This window comes from Acanthopagrus latus, chromosome 7, assembly GCF_904848185.1.
Source record: "Acanthopagrus latus isolate v.2019 chromosome 7, fAcaLat1.1, whole genome shotgun sequence".
NCBI classification, from domain to species: Eukaryota; Metazoa; Chordata; class Actinopteri; order Spariformes; family Sparidae; genus Acanthopagrus; species Acanthopagrus latus.
The window spans coordinates 20,710,103-20,731,796 of NC_051045.1; the positions used below are offsets into that span (position 1 = coordinate 20,710,103).

General features: G+C 39.7%; 1 protein-coding gene across 2 annotated transcripts in view; it reads right to left on the reverse strand.

Annotated features, from left to right (window-relative positions):
• prkar2aa (protein kinase, cAMP-dependent, regulatory, type II, alpha A) overlaps window positions 1-21,694 on the reverse strand; it is a 42,344-nt gene that overhangs the window by 7,048 nt on the left and 13,602 nt on the right. For both annotated transcript variants that reach the window (XM_037103724.1, XM_037103723.1), the window contains exons 3-5: window positions 7,338-7,373; window positions 3,633-3,769; window positions 1,775-1,881 (exon numbers count right to left, since the gene is read on the reverse strand). In XM_037103724.1, the coding sequence (XP_036959619.1) occupies window positions 1,775-1,881; window positions 3,633-3,769; window positions 7,338-7,373 (280 nt within the window). The remainder of the gene's footprint in view (window positions 1-1,774; window positions 1,882-3,632; window positions 3,770-7,337; window positions 7,374-21,694) is intronic.

Below are 21,694 nucleotides of genomic sequence, written 5' to 3' on the forward strand. Positions count from 1 at the left end.
GAAAGACTGAGTTGTACACTGTGGCCTCAGGTCTCTTAAAAACTTAGAGATAGAAGACGAAACAACTCAGTACCAAATGTGTAAACAACTGGGATGTTTTAGTGCTCTTGAAAATATGCAGGGACTAAAGATAAAATGACAAATACAAAACTGAGCTGTTCATTATTTCAAAACTAATATAAAGAAATGCAACTAGGTCATTCATCCTTTATTATGATCAGAAAAAGAAGAAAAAAAAGAGTAATCTTGTGATGACTTTGATGGAAAATTCATGTATAAACAAATCTCTCTCACATCAAACACGTCATCCCCTCCTATTAAATACTAACTCCTCGTCCCTAAGGGCTTCTGAGTATGTTCCAGCTACTTCCTGTCTTCAAGGTTTCAGGACTGGATTGTTTAGGTTTTAGCACAACACAGGGCAATGACGCCAGTGCTTTCAGTTTGCCTTTGTGCCACAGAAAATCGCCAATATGTGGCTTGTTTGACAACCAAGTCTGTTTAAGTTAACAACTAACGTTTTGATGTGCTAGCAGGGGGGCAGTGGAGATGTATATATGTGGTTCAGTGTGTTACTCTGCCCTGTTTTCTTTCCTGCTTTTGTTTTTTGCTTTGTGTTTATCCCTCCATCTCTGTGTGTGTCCGTGCTCACACCACACCCTGCTGGTGACATTAGCTCCAACCTACGCCATTTACAGGCCAGGGAAAACCCCGGGATAGTATATGACCAGGCAGGCGTGCTGCTCTGAAAGGTCATCGCATGTCTCTTGTACAGGCAGCATGCTGTGTTAGAAAGTGTGTATGCAGATAGAAAGATAGCACACAACAAGTGGAACCAAACCGCTGTGCTGAACTGATACGTGCCATGCCAAGAATGAATAGAGCCCAGGGTGGGATAAACAATGAGCAGCCTTCAGCCAAACGCTGGCAGGTCCGTTCTCTCATTGGTGGCAGAGGTTAAAAACCTATGTAATCACTTAGGCTAGTCAAGAGACGGTGAAATGATTGTGCAGTGCAGCTTCATGGATGATCCAAGGAGCCTCCATGATTGAAAAGATAATCGATGCAACCTACAATGTTTTCATTTCACCTCTTTACATGACAAGAACCTGGGAACATTATTACAGCAATTAAAAAAGCGCCTGCAGCTTGATGCATAATCATAGTTTTCCAGTTAAAATGTGTTATTCATCACATATTCATTACAAGTGTAATGAGGAGAACCATTTAAATGCTCCTACAACCGAATGCTGTATTCCTGATTGGGCAACAAAGGCTGTCCCTGTGAAGGCAAGTATACAGAGCAGCAGTTTACATCAGCAGTGTGGTAGGAAAATGACACACAGCCTCCAGAGGTACTGTATACATGGACACACACACAAATGAACCATCATAACCACAAACAGTTTACACAAAACTAGAAAGACCAGCAAAATGGCTGCACTGTTGTTAATCTCTCTTTTTTTGTGGTTTATATGAACAGTACAAAAACAATGTATTGAAAATTAATGTTTGAATGAATTTTTTTTTGCAAATATCTGTTTGATGCAAGCAACATGTTTCAAACACATTGGGACAGGGGCAACAAAGGGCTAGGAAAGTTACTGCATCCAAAAACTCCTGTTCGGACCATTCCACACATAATCGGGTTCATTGGTAACAGGTGATTCAAACAGGAGAGTTTGAATGGGCCATCCTAAAAAGTATCAGCTGATCACAAGCGATAATGGAACAAGGGCCGCAACTTTGTAAGTAAATTATTACATGCCCCTACCTCTCTATGACGTAGAAGTTATCTCCATCATCTCCCTGGTCGATGACGTGCTCCTGGGGCTGAACCCTTAACTCAAACATGGCGTCCAGCACCTCTGAGAACTGCTCCTGGATGGGGGGGATTAGAAAAAGGACGTCAGACACAGATGATGTGAAGAAACATGGAGCAACAGTGAAAACTTGCTATGGAGCTGCTCAAAATGGCATCTAGCTCATGTAGGAGCTGCTCCTGAAGGGAAATTAGATTAAATTGAATTATCCCAGTGGGGAAACTGAGAGAGTGCTCAGAAGAAAGAACAGAGGACGTTTTGTTTCAAATTGTGACAGTTTCTCCATGTTTTATCAGGATATGCCATTCCAGGACAATACTGTTGTCTCTGGGGTTTGAGTTCATCATAATCTCATAGATATATCATTGTAGATGCCAAGTGCTGCATGGTTCCCAATGAGAGCTGAAATAGATTTGAAAAATATCAAATTGATTTGAAAGGCATCTTCCCAGCCAAAACACACTTAGATAAATCAGCTATAGTGACATCACACAGACAAGTGATTTCTTGGAAACACAAAAATAAACAGTTGAGTCAATCTACTTATGCCCATATATAGGAGGGTTTAAGATGAGAAGTTTTAATACTACAACAAAACACATATTCAAACCACTGTAACGTTGGCATTGAGGACTAAGCAGAGAATAGATTGTGTTTATTAATGATACAAAGAAGACAAGATCTTTAACAAGCACTTCTTTGTCCATTTTCTCTGCACTTCACGTTCATGGACAGTTCTTCAGCTGTTTTCTTTTCCCTTATTTTTTATTTATTTATTTATTTTTTAGCACAAATTGATCATCTGACCTGCCCCAGGATCAGTTGCTTCTAAGTGTGGCTCCTGAGATGAGTATAGGGATTTCATACACTGACTAGCCAAGACGAAACTGTCCTTTGTCACGAAATCCAATGCTTTCTTTTGCAATAAACTCTTAATGCATCTTAATGCAACACAGAATTTTTCCTTGCTGTTAAAGCTGGAGTTTCTGGTGCTGTTCTATGTAACGTTAAAAAGATGGTTTCTGTTCCTGCCTGCCTGGCTGCCTCTCAGGGCCCTGTCCCACATGGACAAGGTGGTGAGATGATGTCGTGTTATATATTGTCGAGGCCGGGTAACCTGAAAACAGGCAAGATGACAGTGGTCTGGCGATGAGAGACTAGACATGACTTGATAGCCTGTGGTAAAATCAGCTGCTCCGACATAAGTTATCGTTCCCTCTGGATATGTTTTTTGATCGCCAGAGTAACGCATGGAAGTAATTTCTTGGAAAGGAAAATACCTTTATGAAAAAATACCTCTGATGTAACGTAGTCTCTCTTAGTCTACACTGAAAAACGTGGCATCAATTAAAGTCTGTCACATATATATGGCTGCTGTGTATCTAACATTAATGTACAGCAGATACCTGTCTGTGCCAAACACACACACAAAGATATTTTCAGCAGAAGTTGCCCTCAAATGACTCAGTTTATTGTCCATGCAAAATGGTGACGTACTCCCGAGTGGTCAGTGGAGGTTGCACAGCCATTGGCAACTATCAGAGCCAAGTTCAGCTAATGACAATAGTTTGTAAAAAGTACCATCATCGCCAATTAAAAAAATGTATTTATCAGTCAAACCGATTAATCAGTCAATCTCGAAATAGAAGCATTTTCTGTATAATGTAGTGCATTAAACAGCTGCCCTGAAGGAATCCTCAAAGCATGTAATGCCAACCAAAAAGTCTTAGAGATTAACATTATAATTCTCTAACTCTAACTCTCTGATCGTTTTGTGTACATGCCTCTTCCTGTATTTGTTTAATTTACCTGGTCTAGTGTTTTAAAGAGTAGGATGTCTCGGCAGGCCTCCTGCAGTCTGCAGCGCTGTTCATCTGTTTTTGGGTGAACCACTCTGGGCTCCGTATCCTCGTCGTCCTCGTCTGGGTTGAATGCCTCCGCACACACTGGAGGGAAACCATGTAAACTAATTTTACATACTGGTTTAACATGTGTAATACAAATAATCAAGTAAGAAAATATGCTATAGACAGTTTCAGAAAATGCAATGATTTACTACTAATAACTACAAATAACCTTTAAAAAGAATAAAATAAGCCAGTCAATAGGTTCCAGGCAGCTCTGTACATACTGCCACTACTCGTGGATGGGGAACAAGTGATATAAAATGTTCATTGTGGAATGCAGATTCTACACAACACATACCCATAATTGAGACAAACAACTTAGATGTGACAGGAGACTCAATTTATGATTTCAACATGAACACAAGCAGGAAAGAAAACCAAGAAGATGCTAACACAGACACTGTATCCACTTCATCTTGGTCAAATGTTTCTACACATACTCGCACACAGGGAAAGGTGAGACGTTACACAAACACACCCAAGTAGAGAGGGAGATATTGTATAACACAAAATGAAACGATAGCCTGCAGGACAAGGGATGAGAGGACATCATTACTGCAGGCCACTGAAGGAGCCCAGAAGTGAGGAAATGACACATGCACAGCGACATGTTTCCCCACACTGGATGACAAACACTGACAAGGTCATTTTTAAATTGTCACTATGTATCTGTGTTTCTTCCAACTCTGCAGAGACACACTCCACTTCTCACATGACATTTATCACAAAATGCATGGTAGTTTCTAAGTGTGTGTGTGTGTGTGTGTGTGTGTGTGTGTGTGTGTGCACGTGGGCATGCACAGTCATGAGTGTAACGCCTTATCTCTCAGCATTCATACCAATCATGTTTGGAGCCGTGTGACCTGTCAAGTGTCAACGTGTTTGCTGCTTTAGTTTCAGCTTGATAAGGCAGGTAAATAAAAGAAACGGAGTAAAATACAGTTAATGTGGGCCTCAGAGCTCTGCCAAGCAGAATGTGATGCTGTTAATTAGGAGTGAGAACATAATCTCAACCAACGACGAGATACGACCCTGAAACCCACACAAGGGTTTAAAAAGTATGAAAACACAGATGTTACTGTAAATATTTAGCTCTTCACTGGTGTGAATTAAAAATCAGATAAGGCAGAGAGGCAGGTCCATCACACTTAGTTTAAGTTGCAGGAATCAGATTTTTTGGCAGCATGGAGGAAGCAAATCTATCTCTCCTTGGCAGGATGACAGATATCAAAACAGCAGCCAAAAGCATGTTTTTGTTTACAAGCCTGAGTTCACTTGTAAGAGGGCAGCATGGTCAAATCTAATGCAAATATAATGAAGTCATCATTTCCACACTGCTTGAAGCCACATAAATAAATAAATAAATAAATAAATAAATAAATAAATAAATAAATAAATAAATAAATAAATAAATAAATAAATAAATAAATAAATAAATAAATAAAAGATGTAGCTGTGATTCTGGTCTCATGGTTCACATGTGAGAAAACACTGATTCCTAGTGACATCAATGATATCTTCCTGCCTGACTGTAGTGTGCATGTCTCACAATAAGGACTGTAAAACAGATTTGTCCTCTACCTGTGTCTGTCTATGATTAATTAGTCCTGCAATATTTTGGAGAGGAGCAAATGTATTCTATTAGCTGTGAACAAAGTATGTGTGTACGTTCCAGGAGTAAAATGAGTCGGATTTGTTATATTCTATACAGATACACAGACAACATTGGTGTTGGTTTTAACAGTCACTGAAGGGTGTACAACATGCAAATAGTTCCCTAATCACACATCATTATAGATACCATGAACAGGAAACAGAAACACCTGGACAATCTTATGTAATTCTTTATAGCTTTGCATTACATAAACTAAGGCAAACTTAACACACAATAAATATCTTGTTTTTTTGCTGACCACCAGATGTTTGACCTCTCATCCTGTTACAGAGATGTACAGATGTACTCCTTGACCCTGTGACATCACTGTGCAACAAAGCACGCTCTTGATGACAACCAACCACGCCTATCAGTGATGCAGTGGTCAAAGGTGAAACAGGCATAAAACTTTAATCCAGAGGGGCCAATAAACTTATCAGCCTCTCTTTAAAAGTACTGCTTTAGTTGAGAATATTACCTCACGTGGCTGTCTGTGTCTGTGTATTGTATGGTACACTGAAATATGTCAATGATATCCGCCACCTCAAATACAGATATGGTTGAACATAAAGTTTTGAGACATCTTAGGATTCAGTGCAGTCCAGTACAGTTCCAAGGCAAACATGTTGAATGAACGCTACTCTAACAGTGTCAATAGTAACTAAAAATGATAAGCCTCTCAAAAGATAAAACAAATGATAGAACTTGTCATCTCTGATTGCATTACAATGTTTAAGGGCTTCTATGTTCTGCTAAGTGTAACTGCACTGAAAGTGTGTCATTAGTTGGATTTCTACTGTTAATTATCATTAAGCAATCTCTAATAATCACATAATGGTAGTGCATAAAAACACATTAATTTGCATATTCTTTTCATGACTTTTTCTAAATTTGTTTAACATTTGTACCATATTTGGATGAAAATCTAACTAATGTGACACCTTGTCCTGCACATTTAACCAATTATCTTTAGAAATCTACAACACACTAAACCAAAGGGGACACCACATAAAGCATTTTCCCGTCTTTTGTTAATAGAATACTATGGTGATAAAAGGGTGGTTCTAATTAGCCTAAGAAGCATACCACACCACACATACAAAAACACCTGCAAAAGAAAACAGCTTTGTACAACTTGTACATTACAAATGGGAATCTTTTTCAAAATAACTGAAACAGGCTTTTTGTAGGAAGATCTCTGGGAAACATGATGAGCATCACAGTGACGCTCCACCTCTGTTGTTGTATTAACACAATTTCTCTCCAAGGCTCAAAAAGGATCATTATGTCTTACAACATCACCACTACAAAGGGGGTCTACTTGTATCACACAACATTTTGTTAACAAGAAACTTCAAACCACTTTGTTTACCACATCATAGCAACAAGGAACTCTACACAACTACATGTTAAAGCTATAAAACAACAAAGTTGACGACTTGCATAAATGAGCATCTTCCACACTAAATCTTTATAGCGCTGCAGTATAGACAGCAGGGTCAACAGTGACAGTAGGACAGCAGTAAAGATAAACATCAGCAGACACACCCTGAGCCTAATCAAAGTGCAGCGCTCTGTGACAGCTGACGACATTCAATTACTCATATGTAAACACTAGACGGGCAAGAGCAAGCGTGAGAAAACAAGAGCACCGTATACACAAACCACAGACGCCAACACACACAAAACCCAAAACACACCGCAGTGATGCTTCTAACACTGTTTTACATGCTTGACATACGCAAATGCTCTCATTATGAAAACACTGCCTGAACACTGTTTGACATCAGTGACAGAGACAGACACAAATCAGTCAACGCAAATGACACACACAATAACGCACATACAAGCTGCTGGTGGGCCACTTAGGTGGTGATGTATGCAATGTTGTCCCTGGTGTGGATTACACTTAAAAAGGACATGACGTCAAACAGACGCAAACACACATCTTACCTGACACTCTCCTGTTGAATCTGCTGGGTGGTGGAGCTGTGGAGAGAGAGGGACAGAGAGAGAGAGGTGATATTAACATCATTGTTTTAACATAATGACATTTAATATGATTTTATGATTGCATTCAAACCCCAATTTACATTATCTGCTCTAAAGCTCTTCATAACAATAACTGAAGTGAAAGAAGGGGTTTAGAAAAGGAAAAGGCAGACAGTGAGTCAGACTGACAGTCAGCATTGGAGAAATAAAGAAAGACACAGACAGCCAAACAGATAAAGGCAACGAGAGGTGAAGAGACAGAAAGTAGGACATGCTCAAAGATACAGGCAGACATGAAGAAAAACATAGAGAGAGATAGAGCGTAACCGGGAGAGAAGACATGAGCGAGGAGATGAATTGAGAAAGTGAAAAAAAGTATTTTCAGTATTGTAAGATTATATTTTCTTTATACACATGAATGCTTCTGTGAGCAGTTACAGCCTCAAGCACTGACATCAGTCCCACACACACACACGCACATACACACACAGACACAAGACACTTTCCCTTGAACAAATGGCAGAATAATTTTTTCATGAATTCCAATTTAAAATCTAGTAAAACAAAACACGATCAACATGAGCAGCAATGATGGCACAGTGACTGCCTGAAGCCAGACAGATATGAGAGGATTAACAAATATATCAATAAAAGCCCTCGTAGTTACATGTTTACAAGTAAAATATTTATAAAGAATGATGTATTAGGAGAGAGAAAGGTTCAAAGACTAATGACAGTTATGTTCTACATATAATCAATTAGGCCGTCTGAACCAGCAACACGTTTCTGTCCCCAAATATTGACAGTAACCCTATCAGTATTTGTGATAACTGTGTTTCTTTGTTCATTACAATTGACAAAGAGGTTGTTTACGTTTTGACTCAACACGCAGACTTGTCTGTGCAAGCGTACCCAGCTGCTGCAAAGCACTGTTTGGATGAACAGATAATGTTGGGACACTGTTAGCGTTCCTGAGCCACCAGGATGGCACATCTGATGTCTTTCAGCTGTAACATTCAGCATTTGAGGACTCTCAACAAAAGGCACCTACCCAACAGTGTGTTTCCTTAAGAAAGACACAAGGCGACCCTGATCTTTGACCCCCTTGGAGATCTCTGGCCAGAGAGATTATTTTAATACATTTGTAATATTATCAAAGTAAAATTCTGTTGAATATATGATGCCTCTCTGTTAAAAGCTTGTCATTACTGAGGCATGCTGTGTGCCCTTTTCACACCTTACATCGAGGTCAGAACGTGTAATTGAACAATTTAATATTTCCTAACAAAAGACCATTGCTAATCACACTGTTCAGCTTGTTCTGAATCCAAACATTTAGCATATTTATTCACATTAATACTCAAGATACTACTTTATTTAAGTGTTAGCCCATGAGAACGCCAAGTGCCTCTTACACTAGGCCAGAAGAGAGAGAGACACACACACACACAACTGGTGAGAGCCGCTAATTTACATCAGGGAAGAATGGCAAATATCCTAAATATATCATCCCGTTATGAAAGTTATGGTTCTATAACATTTAAAGAATATTCTATGTATAGAGGGGTGTTTGCAAGTAGGATATTGAGACGATAAACAGCATCACCCAAATCTAAATATCAAAAGGCAAAATTTAACCACCCAATGCAAATGTTTCTTGGCACAGGCACTGCATTTTTATTCTGAAGGTTAGTGGGTAATCAGTCCTGTTCTCTTAAAAAGTCTAATTCCTTTCACTCATTCTTATTCTGCTTATCCAGACGAATGCAGAGCAACCACTTCCTTTCACTGGCAGCAGCATTAACCCGGGACACCAGGCCAAGGCACCAGCCTCTTGCCAATAAGCTTTCCACAGACCTGGCTACAGGCAGAGGCCGGGGAGACCCAAGGGTGAGAGGGGTTCTGTCTCACCTGATTTAGTTTGCAAGTGAAATAATTAGGGTGGTTGGTCGTATGTGTGTAAAAGCAGACCGTGTAAATATGTTTATCAATACAAAGTTCATTAATTTCATCGTTTCAGCCTATTTTTTTATTATTATTTTTAAAGGTGGGTGTCTCATTCTGTAATAAAGCATTATCTTTAAGCCATATTTCCTAGATTATAATGATGACACAAACTGGCTACAACCTATGTTTCTAATAACATCAAAGCCAAACACAGGAAAAACATCCTGTGCAAGGCAGAGGATGTTTCCTGGAAATGTCTAAACAGCAGCCGTAATCGAGTTTAATTTCTGGTCATGATTTCAGCGCTGTGTACTTGACACTAGACAGTTTTCATCAGAGTAGAGGGAGCCTGGAAAGACACTGCTGGATATGAATATGCATCAGAACTAATAAAGTGGCAAGTCAAGAGAGAACGAACTGTGTGCACGAGGGAGGAACAAAAGGGCTGTGTATGTGTGTGCACATTATATGCGGCTGCATAGTCGACACAGTGCATGACTGCATTTTAGCCTTGTGCAGCATTTGTGTGCGTGTATAGGGGCACCTTGACCTTGTGAATGTGTGTAACAGGGTGTTGTAAATTACGCACACTGAGGGTGAGGTCAGAGTCCTAAACACCTGCTTTCTAAGGCCGGGCTGTTACTAGCCAGCATGGAGAGAGCACACTGCTGCCACACACATATACACAGACGCACAGTGTGTGTCCATTGCTACCTTATTATCATCCTGTCAGAGCCCATTAGATCTAGACTGTGAAGACGGGAGCCTGGGGGAAACTCACACACGCACAACACCCCCCCCCCGGTCACCTGGGGAGATGGACAGAGTTTAACACTCTACTCTCCGTGGAGATCACTCTTACCATCAGTCAACACAGATCAAGTATGGTCTCAGCCACTTCCGTACTGACAGTGATAGCCTTTGCAAGGGAAATTTTTACATGTGAAGTTTGTCTCTTTTTTAGGAAATTATCTACATCAGCACAGTAACTTGTTGAAAATATTTTTTTTCTTACAGCAAAAAGACAAAATGCAATAAGAGTGACATCTGCATTTCTACTCCATTTGTATGCATGTGTTAACTCTCACATACATGCTGGACATTTAGACTCATTTGGCATCTGCTTCACCTATGTGAACTCTCATTGTGCCTGCCACATCTGAAGCTTTAGTGTTGTTTAAACAAAGGGTCACGGTGAGTTAGAAGCCGAGATGTATCAAACACCAGCTAAATGGGCTCTGGGCAGATAGAGATTTCCTTTCCAGCCACAGCACATTCTGACCATCAACCCATAAAATAGTAAAACCATGGCTCAGTTAAACAAGTAAATACAAATAAATGTCTGTGTTGGAATGGTTCTACACAGCAGTGGCACATCATGTTAATACACATTAGTTGAAACAGGAAACAGGAAGAGGATCCATTCTAATCCTGTCCACACTGGGTGCCGGATAGGCTGGAAGTACATAGTGAACTGCAGTCTATATGAAACTGCCACAAGACTGATATTTGAGACGAAGACAAATGTCTTACGAGTGCAGCTACAACAGACACTTCAAATAATCCCAAAAGTGTATTGCTTACATATTAGTTTCTCCCTCACTTTGCTTGACTCTCTACTCAAAAAGGCTATGCTCCCTCTCTAAATATTTTCTAGGGAAGCAGGATATATCAGACCAACAAATTATCAGTAAAATACTGAGAAATGTATATTAACTGTTATTTATAGGTATCGGTGACATTCTAGCAGATAAACATAAACCCAAATTACTTTGACCAACTTAATAAGCACATTATAAACTCAGATACAGTAGGTGGCTGCTTGTACCTTAAAAGCTGGTTTGTGATCTAACAATAAATGCTACAGAAATGATCAGTTATTCAGCGATATCGGACATGAAAGGCAGGTACAGATTGTTACCGGTATCAGCGGGAAAAATCCATATCGCGTATCCATAATATTTTCATTCATATGACTCAGGGCAGATCTTTGAGATCATTACTTTTCGACTCAATCCAATTTTAAGGATGGAATCAATCTCAGAACCATGTTTGGATGCCTGCCAACAAGACTGGCAGACAAACCTACCAGCCACGGCCAAAATGGAGTAGGAAATGAGTAGCAACTGAATCAACTCTTTGACCTGCAAGTCTTTGTCTTTCTTTTACTTAATCCCCATCCAAGTACCTGCAGGGTATACCAAAGCCTGTGACAGTGGAACCAGAAATCCTTCAGGCTATTATGATCACGATGTGAAATAACACACACACAAAAAAACTAAGAAGATTGAGTCATAGAGAGGACAGTAATATACAGATGACCTGAATATCATCACAAGACACTTAACATCAACATGTTTAGATTTAATTCTTCAGCAGCGTGAATCTTCTTCCTACAAAGGAATACATAGTAATGCAGTCCCATGAGTTCCACACTATTCTCAGTTTCTCGAGCTCCCTCCTCTCTGTCATTTATTGTATACGTCGCCCCCTCAGTTGTCTCAAAGGAACAGACCTTCCTCCCCCGTATTGCTCCCAGAGCTTCATGACTCCTCTCCCTGCCGTCATCTTCTCTTTTGCATCCCAGTCTTTCTCTTACTTACTATATCCTTAACCTCAAGAGATACATCAGTCCTTAAGAGCCTTTTGTTACAGTTGGGGACTGTAACAAAAATAACAAAATAGAGACTGTGGTGTGTTTCCTGATATATTATTTTGTCTTAAACATTTTATGACCAAGATGTGAGTCGACATTCCAAACAGATCTATCTAACAGATACCAGCCTTTTGTTCAGTTTGGATGTTTACTCTGTTAAACACAGTACATTACCATCATATTTACACTGCAGGCCATCATGCTCAGCTGCAAGATGCTTCTCAAACTGTATTTTCTAGGGTGATGTTGTGTTGTTTACTTATTTCAGGATGTAACGAATATGTAATGTCAATATGAATGACAAACAACAATTACAAAAGAAATGACAAGAGCAATAATTACAGAAACACCTCTGCTTTTATTTGTAATGACAGTTTATGTCTTTAACTGATCTCAGGCTTCTTCCCAAACAACAACCAAATAGGCTATTTTTATACAGCTTTGCTCCCATGACCTAATGCCCAGCCGAGTTAACAACTAAATAACTAAATAACAGCTCTGGGCTTTGACCTCTGACTTCCCTGTCCCTGGCACACGAAACTGCAAACATAAGCACAATCAATTGAGCATGGATAGAAAAAAATAATAAAACGGTTGTAGGCTTTAGCAAGTCAGCTAATTATCTCTTGTTTGATTCAAGTTCAGCACAATTAAGGGATTCAAATATATATGGATACAGCTGATATTTCATGTCGTTTGACCAAAAACATGCATCAACATCCTTTAACAACATTTGACTCACTGATCATCAATAATATACTCCCTGATGCCTATTCACCATGAGCCCAATTTAGAAATAAAACCTCCTCCTTCACTGGTGAACAGTCTTTTTAAATTATACACAATTTGTGATTAATGGAATGAAACATGCCCCACCAAAAGCATCCTTTAAAAAGGTCTATTCACAAAATTGTGATAGCACCACCTGAAAAGAATTAGAATCACCATTTCAGTGACCTCATTTTTACACTCATTTGTTCCTACTTTTTGCTTGCTGTTTTCACCCCCCTTTACTCCGAAACTCTATTATCTGCAACAGGACCACCTACCAGGAGGACACATTCCAAACTGTTTCAAATGATTTGTTTTGATCCAAGTCAAACTCGTGAACAGGTCAGATCACTGCAGGTACCGCAGTAAAGAGGCACAAAGACCAATGAAAACACACACACAATTGAAGATCTATGCATAGACGCAAACAAAGCAGGTCATGCAAGGGAACACGTATTTGTTGTGTCGCTCCTCTTTGTTTGTACCCTTTATATCTTTACATACCCTACATTACTGTTGAAGAATGCAATAGTTGTGTGGATATTCTTGCCTTGGTTCAACTTTTACTGTTTAGACTCAAGAGTCAAGTTACCTTACAGTCTGTTAGCTCTCAAACTCTACCCAAGCAAATATTATACAACTAGTAATCAACTGCACACGTAAGCCTGGAGCTTGTGGGGAAATCTTTAAAAAGTCAAGTGAACAGGAGGAACAATAGTGAGTTTGATGTTCTTGTCCTTTTAAAACCAAAAGCAGAAGGTTGGTCAACACGTGTTCAGTCGCAGTGGTTCGATTGATTTGAAAATGAATCATACACTGTCTCCAACAGTCACATAAAATGCAGTTTTGTCTGTCAAGAGCAGGTGGACATAATAAAAAAAAAAAGTGTGTGCGTGCACGTGCATTTGTGTGTTTCGATGTGTGGGTGTGCTAGTCTGAGTGTGCAATGTGTGAAGTGCTCTCCCTACAGTCATGTGGCTGGGGGGGATTGCGGGTGGTGGTGATGGTGATGGTGGCTGTATCAAGTGTACGCCTGAAGTTGCCTTAGCAACCTAACACAAAGAAGATCTCATCACCATAACAACTCTACCCCCTTCCCCCTCCCTCTTCCATCCACCCCCCTTATCCTCTATCCAAGTGGTAGATCCCCCCCCCCCTCCCCACCACCACCTCCTTTCACGTTCTCTTTCTATCTCTCTCCATCCCTCCCTATACTCCCACTCACTGCCATAACAGCATTAACAGATGGAGAGAAGAGAGAGATGGAGGGGGAGAGAAAAGGAGAGAGGGGAGGACAGAGGGAGAACCAGAGGGGGATATACAAAATGACAGACCAGAAGGGGAGATGGGATAAAAAGGAAACGGTGAGAAAAAGACAGGATAAAATGATGGCAGTGATGATTAGTAAGCTAGTTTACATGCCTGTGGATATATAAAGAGAAATGAGAGATATAAAGAAAAAGGGGAAAGAAAAGATGGACAGACAGCAAACTAGCTACAGATTTGTTCTGTGTATAAATACTGAAAGAGGAGGATAAAAAGGATAAGGGGATAAGAGGATGATTATAGCATATGATGACTGGTGATTCAGAAAAAAACATGTAGAGAAACAATTACAAAAGAAGAAAAGGATAATCACTGAGACAGAGCCCACTGAGTGAATAAATGAAGAAGGGAAAAAGGGAGCGATATGTCTGTCCTTGTCTGGTGTTTTCCATCGATTTTCCTTACAGCCATTCTCAATGTGTGACTGTCTGTCTGCTGGGCCCGTCAATACATCAGCCAGTTAGCTGGAGGGGAGAACTTCAATGTGGCCACTCTGCCTCATTCACTTCAAATTTCAATATTGCACATTTTGCTAATCTTTTGTCCCTAAATGGCTCCAGAGAGGTTAGACTGGTAAGATGGATGAGAAAGAGCGGAACAGATGAAGACAAACAAATGAAAAAGAAAAAGATCTGGCGACACAGTTGGTAAGGATTAAATGAACCCGAACCTAAACTACGGAAGTAACAGCTGGCTTTCAACTGGAGAATTTAAAGGAAAATTGGTGACGTAAACTAAGTTCGGACAGGTCTGTTATTTGTCCGCCCACCTGTTGCTGTTCACACCTCCTGGCTTCCCTCTTACCACTGCTTCCTTGAATAGAATCGGCAAAAACACAGGGAAAATTTGTGCTTTAAAAAGGACAAGTCTGTCCATTACATTAGCCACTTTGGCAGTGAGTCAACCACCATTTGGAGCCTTTAATCTATTGGACAGGATGGATTTGGCAGAATAAAATAGTGACAGGAGCTGGATCATGTTTGGGGATGGTGCTGTTGGCGGTCTTTCAGCCCATCACTGAAAATAGTCATGTAGACTATGAATGGCGCCTGCCTATTCATTCGTTGCATTAAATGGAGAAGATCAAGCTGTTTGACTTCCTTTTTCTCAAGTTTCAGAGGCACTCTCCTAATGCTTCAGTGGCTGACTCAGTGACATTTTTGTCACCTAAATGGCCAATTTGTGCCCATTTCAAGCACAGAGGGCTGACAAGTTTTCCAGTCATTTATTGTTCTTCCATTTTTCTATGATTGTCAGACACAGTCGAGGGAACCAGTGGCAACTTTTATTTACTGAGAAATTTAAAAGTTTGAGTGCACAAGTAAGCACAATGGTAAAAGGTTGATTTAACACCTATAGCCATGCCTTAAAATATATATATTTTAGGCTATACAGTGATTAAAAATATATATTGATATTTCTCCTCAAAAGCATCTCATAAATACAAGGACTGGGCAACTATATGAAAGATCAACAATACTACTTTATTTTTACCAAATACTTCCATATCTATAGTGTGACAAAAATTGACTATTGGTACTTATAAACAATATTAATATAGGATTAATTTGATACTAAATTATTAATCACGTTGCATTAACACAGTCATACAACCATCTCTTCCCTTTTCTCTTCTGACCTACAGTATCTCCCTATTTTCCCCCACATTCCTCTTCCTTAACAAGGGCCCAGCCATCTGGTCCTCCTCCTTCTATCCTCCCACTCTGTCTCTCCATTTCTTTTCTTTTTTCCCTCTCTGCCTCTCTCCTCTGCCGCTTATCACCCCCCACCCCACTTCTCCTCCTCTCAAGGTCTGATTGATAACGGCAGGGTCAGATGTGGAGCAGGGAGCTTCCCTCACGTGTTGCCTCTCCTACAGCACCAGCAGCCTCAGACGTCATTGTCAGCCTCTGCTGGCATGCACTCACAGGGGGACTTAATTATGCACTTTGGCACACCGTAAAGCAGGCAGAGGAGAACCCCATACATACAGTACATGCGTACATGTGCAGCCTCATACAGACACACAAATGAGGAGGAAGACATGCAACAACTGGCAAGCTGAAAGCAGACTCAATAAAGCACATCAGCGCCAATCTCCTACTGCACACCCACGTATACCCAGAAATCCCTCTAGAATCTTGCCTTCTAATCACATGCAGCTTCTTCATACAGCACAGTGGGGCAGCATTTCCTATACTATAATAAACAGTGGCTGACTGTGAAATAAACATGATAAACAAAAACCATATAATTAATAATTTCCCTTGAAAACAGCTGAGAGGTGATTGTTGAAATTGTGGCATCACCCTCTAATCCTCTCCAGGAGCTTGTATTGCCAACAACCTGATCATCTTCTCATCTTCACCCAACTTTGAGTCATCATGATCTGTTATCAATATATTTCTGGTCTTTCCAAGTCTTTTTCCTCATTTTTTCCTCCAGCCCCATTTTCTTTTTTCCCCGAGACCTGTGCAGAGAGGAACAAACATAAATCCTATCCCTGCGCGTCCTCCTCCGCAGAGTAGATATATGTAGTCTGCCTCTATATGTCAGCAGTCGATGTGTGCTGAAGTGCTGAGCTCAGCAGCGTTGACTGCAGGCTCTACAGCTTGCAATACAATGCCTGGCTAATGTGGGAATCTAATCAAAAAGCACATAATGTCTGCAATACATTACAAGTTATTAAAAATTGCACACAATTGCACACATTATGCATGCAGACTGCAAACTCGCAGTGTATATGGAGAGCCGCATAATAAAAAGCAGAGGCACAGACAGCAGAGGAGGTACACTAATACGCACACAGCCTGACAATACAATACATGCACTACAATCTAGTACTGCTTTCTTTAAAACGGCTGTCCAGCCCAACACAGATTTTAAATGCATTTTAAATGATTCAGGGTGTGGGCAATCTGGACAATATTTGTATATTTATATAATATTTATAGTGACATATTTTACTGAATTTATTATGTCTTTTAGAATGAAAAAGTTAGTATTAGAGACTACACTGCAATATAGGTCACTGTGTTTAGTATAAGATAATTATCACTGGAAGGTTCATGACTTTTGAAAAGGAGCAAATCAGATGAAACTGATTTTCACTTAGATTTGTTGCCCCTAGTGAAAATAAGTGTGGGCATCATTTAGATTTAATCTGCCACTGTTTTATACAGCTTCCAAGTGGTCCATACTAAAGTTCAGGAGCCATCATGTAAACATTTTCCTATGGTTTCAGGATCTGTGGAAAATTTAACCAACTACACAAATGTCAAGACAGAGACATACTTTGACCACTCTGATGCAGCTGGAGTCCAAAGAGAGGGAGCAGACAGTTGATAATAAACATTAACATAATAATGACATCCTTTGTGTCATTTCGGGTAAAATATGTAGTGCAATGCAGGTATCAGGACTGCTGACATGTCATGTCTGCCAGCTGTGGTGCGTCACACCGGAGGCAAATTATAAGTGTGAAATAACACATCAATTATTGCCTCTAGCAAACTGGGACCTTACAAAATGGATTGAGAAGAAACTCAAAATACTGAATATTAAAAATATATTTTGAATAACAGCAATAGGATCGTATTTCACGGTGGAATTCTCCTTTGTCACACGCACATGGAGTTAATGTGTGTCATCAGTACTGGCTGTTTTCATGCCAGTGGCTGTTTGTATCACATGAGAGTCAGCTGGAAAAATAGATGACATGAATGGAGTCGACTGTTGAGAAATAATACATTCTAATGTGTCTGGCGGCAGTATAGAGGTTACAGAGAGCGAGTTTCTGACATTATTCTCACCATTATGAAACATTGTGGCAAATACCTTTGAGACTGCTTAGAGCAAGGCACCAAGTTCAATGGAGCTCCTGTGTGGTTATACTGACTTGTTGGCTTACAAGTTCATATCTGTATATATCATGACAAATGACTTTAAAAACACATAAATCAGAAATCTGGACTGTTTGGACATTAGATGGATTTAAAGAAACAACATTTCAAGACGCTAAAATCAGTATGAGGATTCTGGTTAAAGTGAGTTAAGGTTAGGACTGTGCTTAATACCATTTTTTTGGGCGGCAAAACTTCAGTGAAAAAAAAACCCTGCAAAAGTTAAAGGAAGCTTGTGGGACCGTATTTGTGCTCATTCTCTCTCGCATAAAACAGTTGTTCCATGATTCGTAGCATGGTTCAGCACACTTGTGTACTGCAGATTAATTGCAAACTGCAACCATCATTAAGTCAAATAAAATTTTAATGCTTCTTCTGAAGTAATAATTCTTATATACTGATGCAGAGTTGCAGTGAAAACAGACAAGACGGATGTGTCATGCAAATTACTCTGAAGGGCAATGATTAGGAAAAACAACTGATTTAGAAGCCATCACATTCGCATCCATTAAGTGAAATTCTAGAGGCTTGGACTTCAGCCATTTTTAGTGGTGTAACTGGGAAACCGACTGGCAGACTGCATGGCCTTGGGACAATCTGATTAGGCTGTGTTATCAGCAAAGATGCTTTCTGACACGTGCAGATATTTCACAGTTTATTACATTACGTCTCCCATAGTGACACTCTTTTCTAGTTTACTGATGGTTAACAGGGTGAACTGGTAGCGCCGAGTAGTAAAACAGATTAACATGTTATTGAGTTAGCGTACACGCATATAGTAAACTTACATTCCCGGTCATATCTTATCTCTTAAGTTAATATAAGTTCTTTCACTCTTTCTGTACATGAGTTATACATTTGCAAGCTTGTACCAGTTTATGGTTTTTCAGCTCTGTGATTTATGGCTGTGAGAACTTGTTTGAATGTTGAATTGACTACACAGAAGTTGTAAACAAACAAAGATATGAGGTAACAAGATATCAGTAACACTAGGGAAGGAGATTTATAAATATACAAATATTTACACACAAATAATATCTACACTTCACATATACCCCAATCACAAAAAATACACACTTGGGGTTTCCTCTGTAACAGATTTACAGCAGGGGTCTATTTGATTACTTAAATAATACCTCTTCTCTCTAATGGAGCATTTTTTGTCAATTTTTTGTTGTGTTGTCTTTTTTTTCCCCACCATGCTGCATTTCCCTTTCAAACAAAGTTTTTGCCACACAAAAACACTTGTAAATGTTTCTCTCACTCATTCTCTTGCATCAGCGCACTTTTCACATTCCTCCCTTTCCATTTTTTGTTTTCTTGTTTGTTGTAAGCTTTTCTGTTTCATTCTCACTCCTCTCTCATAGCCATTACCGCTTGCTTCCTATGTCATCAAGCCTCCACCATTATTCTCACGCTCTTCCCTTTTTCCCACCATGCAGCTCCCTTCTCACTCTCTTTACCTTTTCTATTAACCAACTCTATCCATTTCCCTGTTGGTCTCTCTCTCTCTCTCTCTCTCTGACATTCTCCGTCTCCCCTTGCCCCATATCTGAGTCAGTCCCTTTCCCAGTATCTCACCCTCTCTTTCCCCCTCTCTCTGTCTATTGCTCTCTCCAGAGGACTTAAGCCCTTAAAAGGAAGTAGCAATGTCCTGCTCATAGCTGCATTGCTGTTAACCCTTTCCCAGCAGCACCAGATTTGTTGATGCCTCTTAACCCTTTAAAGCTTGACTTAACCTGACGACCTTTCCATGGTTTACCAATGTCTAATCTTTAGCATGCCACAAGCAGATGGTGACAGTGTGTTAATTATCACATAAAAGTAATTCTATGATCAAAGCATCTGCAGTAACTCTCCTGTAACCCATTAATAAATACATAAGTTGCTAGGTAGCAGATGACTCAAAAATTAAACTAATTAATTTGCAGAATTAAACTGAATTAAACTGAGGCTTAATGGAAAGACGATGCCATTGTAACTTATCGGACATTTACTAAAATAAGGAAAGAAACCACAATCAACTTTTCAGGTGTTTTTCTTTCTGGTTTCATCAAATGATTAATTTACAGAACGCTTCTGCTGCTTACGTTTGTTTGTGTCCATACCTTTTTTTAACACACTGCTTAGTGCATGGTCTGTATGGCCAAAACACACACACAAGTTATAACAATAACAATTTTCAAACAGAAATTCCACAGGTTGTACAGTCCACACATTATCAGCCCAGCAGCTAGTGTTTTACGCGTTGGTAGCAGCAGTACTGGAACCACACACACACACACACACACACACACACACACACACACACACACACACACACACACACACACACACACACACACACACACACACACACACACACCATTAAGCACAGGCTTTGTCAAAGTATCTTAGTGCGCCATGAGAAAGTGCTTATTTAGTGTCCATGGAAATCCCCCCATGACCCTGGTAGTGTTAATACTATGCATTCCCCACACAGGCCAGCAGAGGTTGCAGTGAAAAAAGCAGAAATTACTGTTTTATAAATAAGTGAGTAATAATAAGTGTGATATTTTTCAGTTACTGGACACATCAAACATATAAGAGAGGGCACGGAGACAAGATATGCTGCATGAAAGCAACACAAAACAGCTTTAAAAGCCCACTTAATTTACTAGTGGTTACTTAGCCTGTTAATTCCTGACCTGACTGTCCCACTTTTCTGCAGGACATGCTGCTCTGAGACTGACCCAAGTAAGGTCACAATTCACTAGTTCAGAAGAGTATTGAGAGACTACGGCATTTTATCATCCTATAATAACACAGCCATATGACTTAATACGGATGCAAAGTAGAATTTCAGACTGTTGCCTGTGCTCGATATTCAATAATGTGAGAAAATTAATGAAATTTAATCAAATTGTCCATTCATTTACAATAGCCAGCATGTAAGTATGACTTTGGTGTTGATAAGGAAGAAAACTGTGAAACTGTAAGCCAGCTCTTAGAAAACTCCCATAAATGCAACAAGTAATTTGTTTAAAACAGCGATGACCTCAGACCTCTGAAGAGATCAACCTAAATAACTGACTGTAGATTGTTTATGAGTTGCACTTCCCAGTCTTCTTTTCTCAAGGGTAAATAGTGAGCAGTTTGGAAAAGACAGTTGTTCAGAGAACAAGCAGGAAGTGGACATAATGGTTTTTGCTTTGTGCTTTTATCAAAACAGTGCAGTGTAATGTGAACTTGAGCCACTGCTTAGGAATATGAATGAAATTGTTTATATTTTACAATATAACAAAGATTCAGTTTACAAACTGTGAAAATAATCTGAACGCCTTTAAGCATTACCACATGAGGCTGGTATGTGTTGCAAGCACATTTCGACTCAACTTCTGCTCACAAAGTCCACCATGTTATCAGTAACAGCCTGCATAGCCGTAAACCTGCAGAACCTGAGGAGTGTTACCTGTGACCTGTAGAATGTGACATCACAGAATGTGGGAGAAAGGAATCTGTTTTCTGACCATATCTGACAATGAGTTTATGAAACTATATGTTGCAGGTTTACTGCAACATTAACAGTGTCAACCCCAACAAATAACTTTGCTCTACCCCTTGGAGCTTCTCTCATGGAAACATATTGCCTCTTTCGCCATAAGGAAAACCCACAAGAGATGGGCTGTAATTATTTGGCGTCTTGACACACAGATAAAGATTTCAGACCCTGGAGG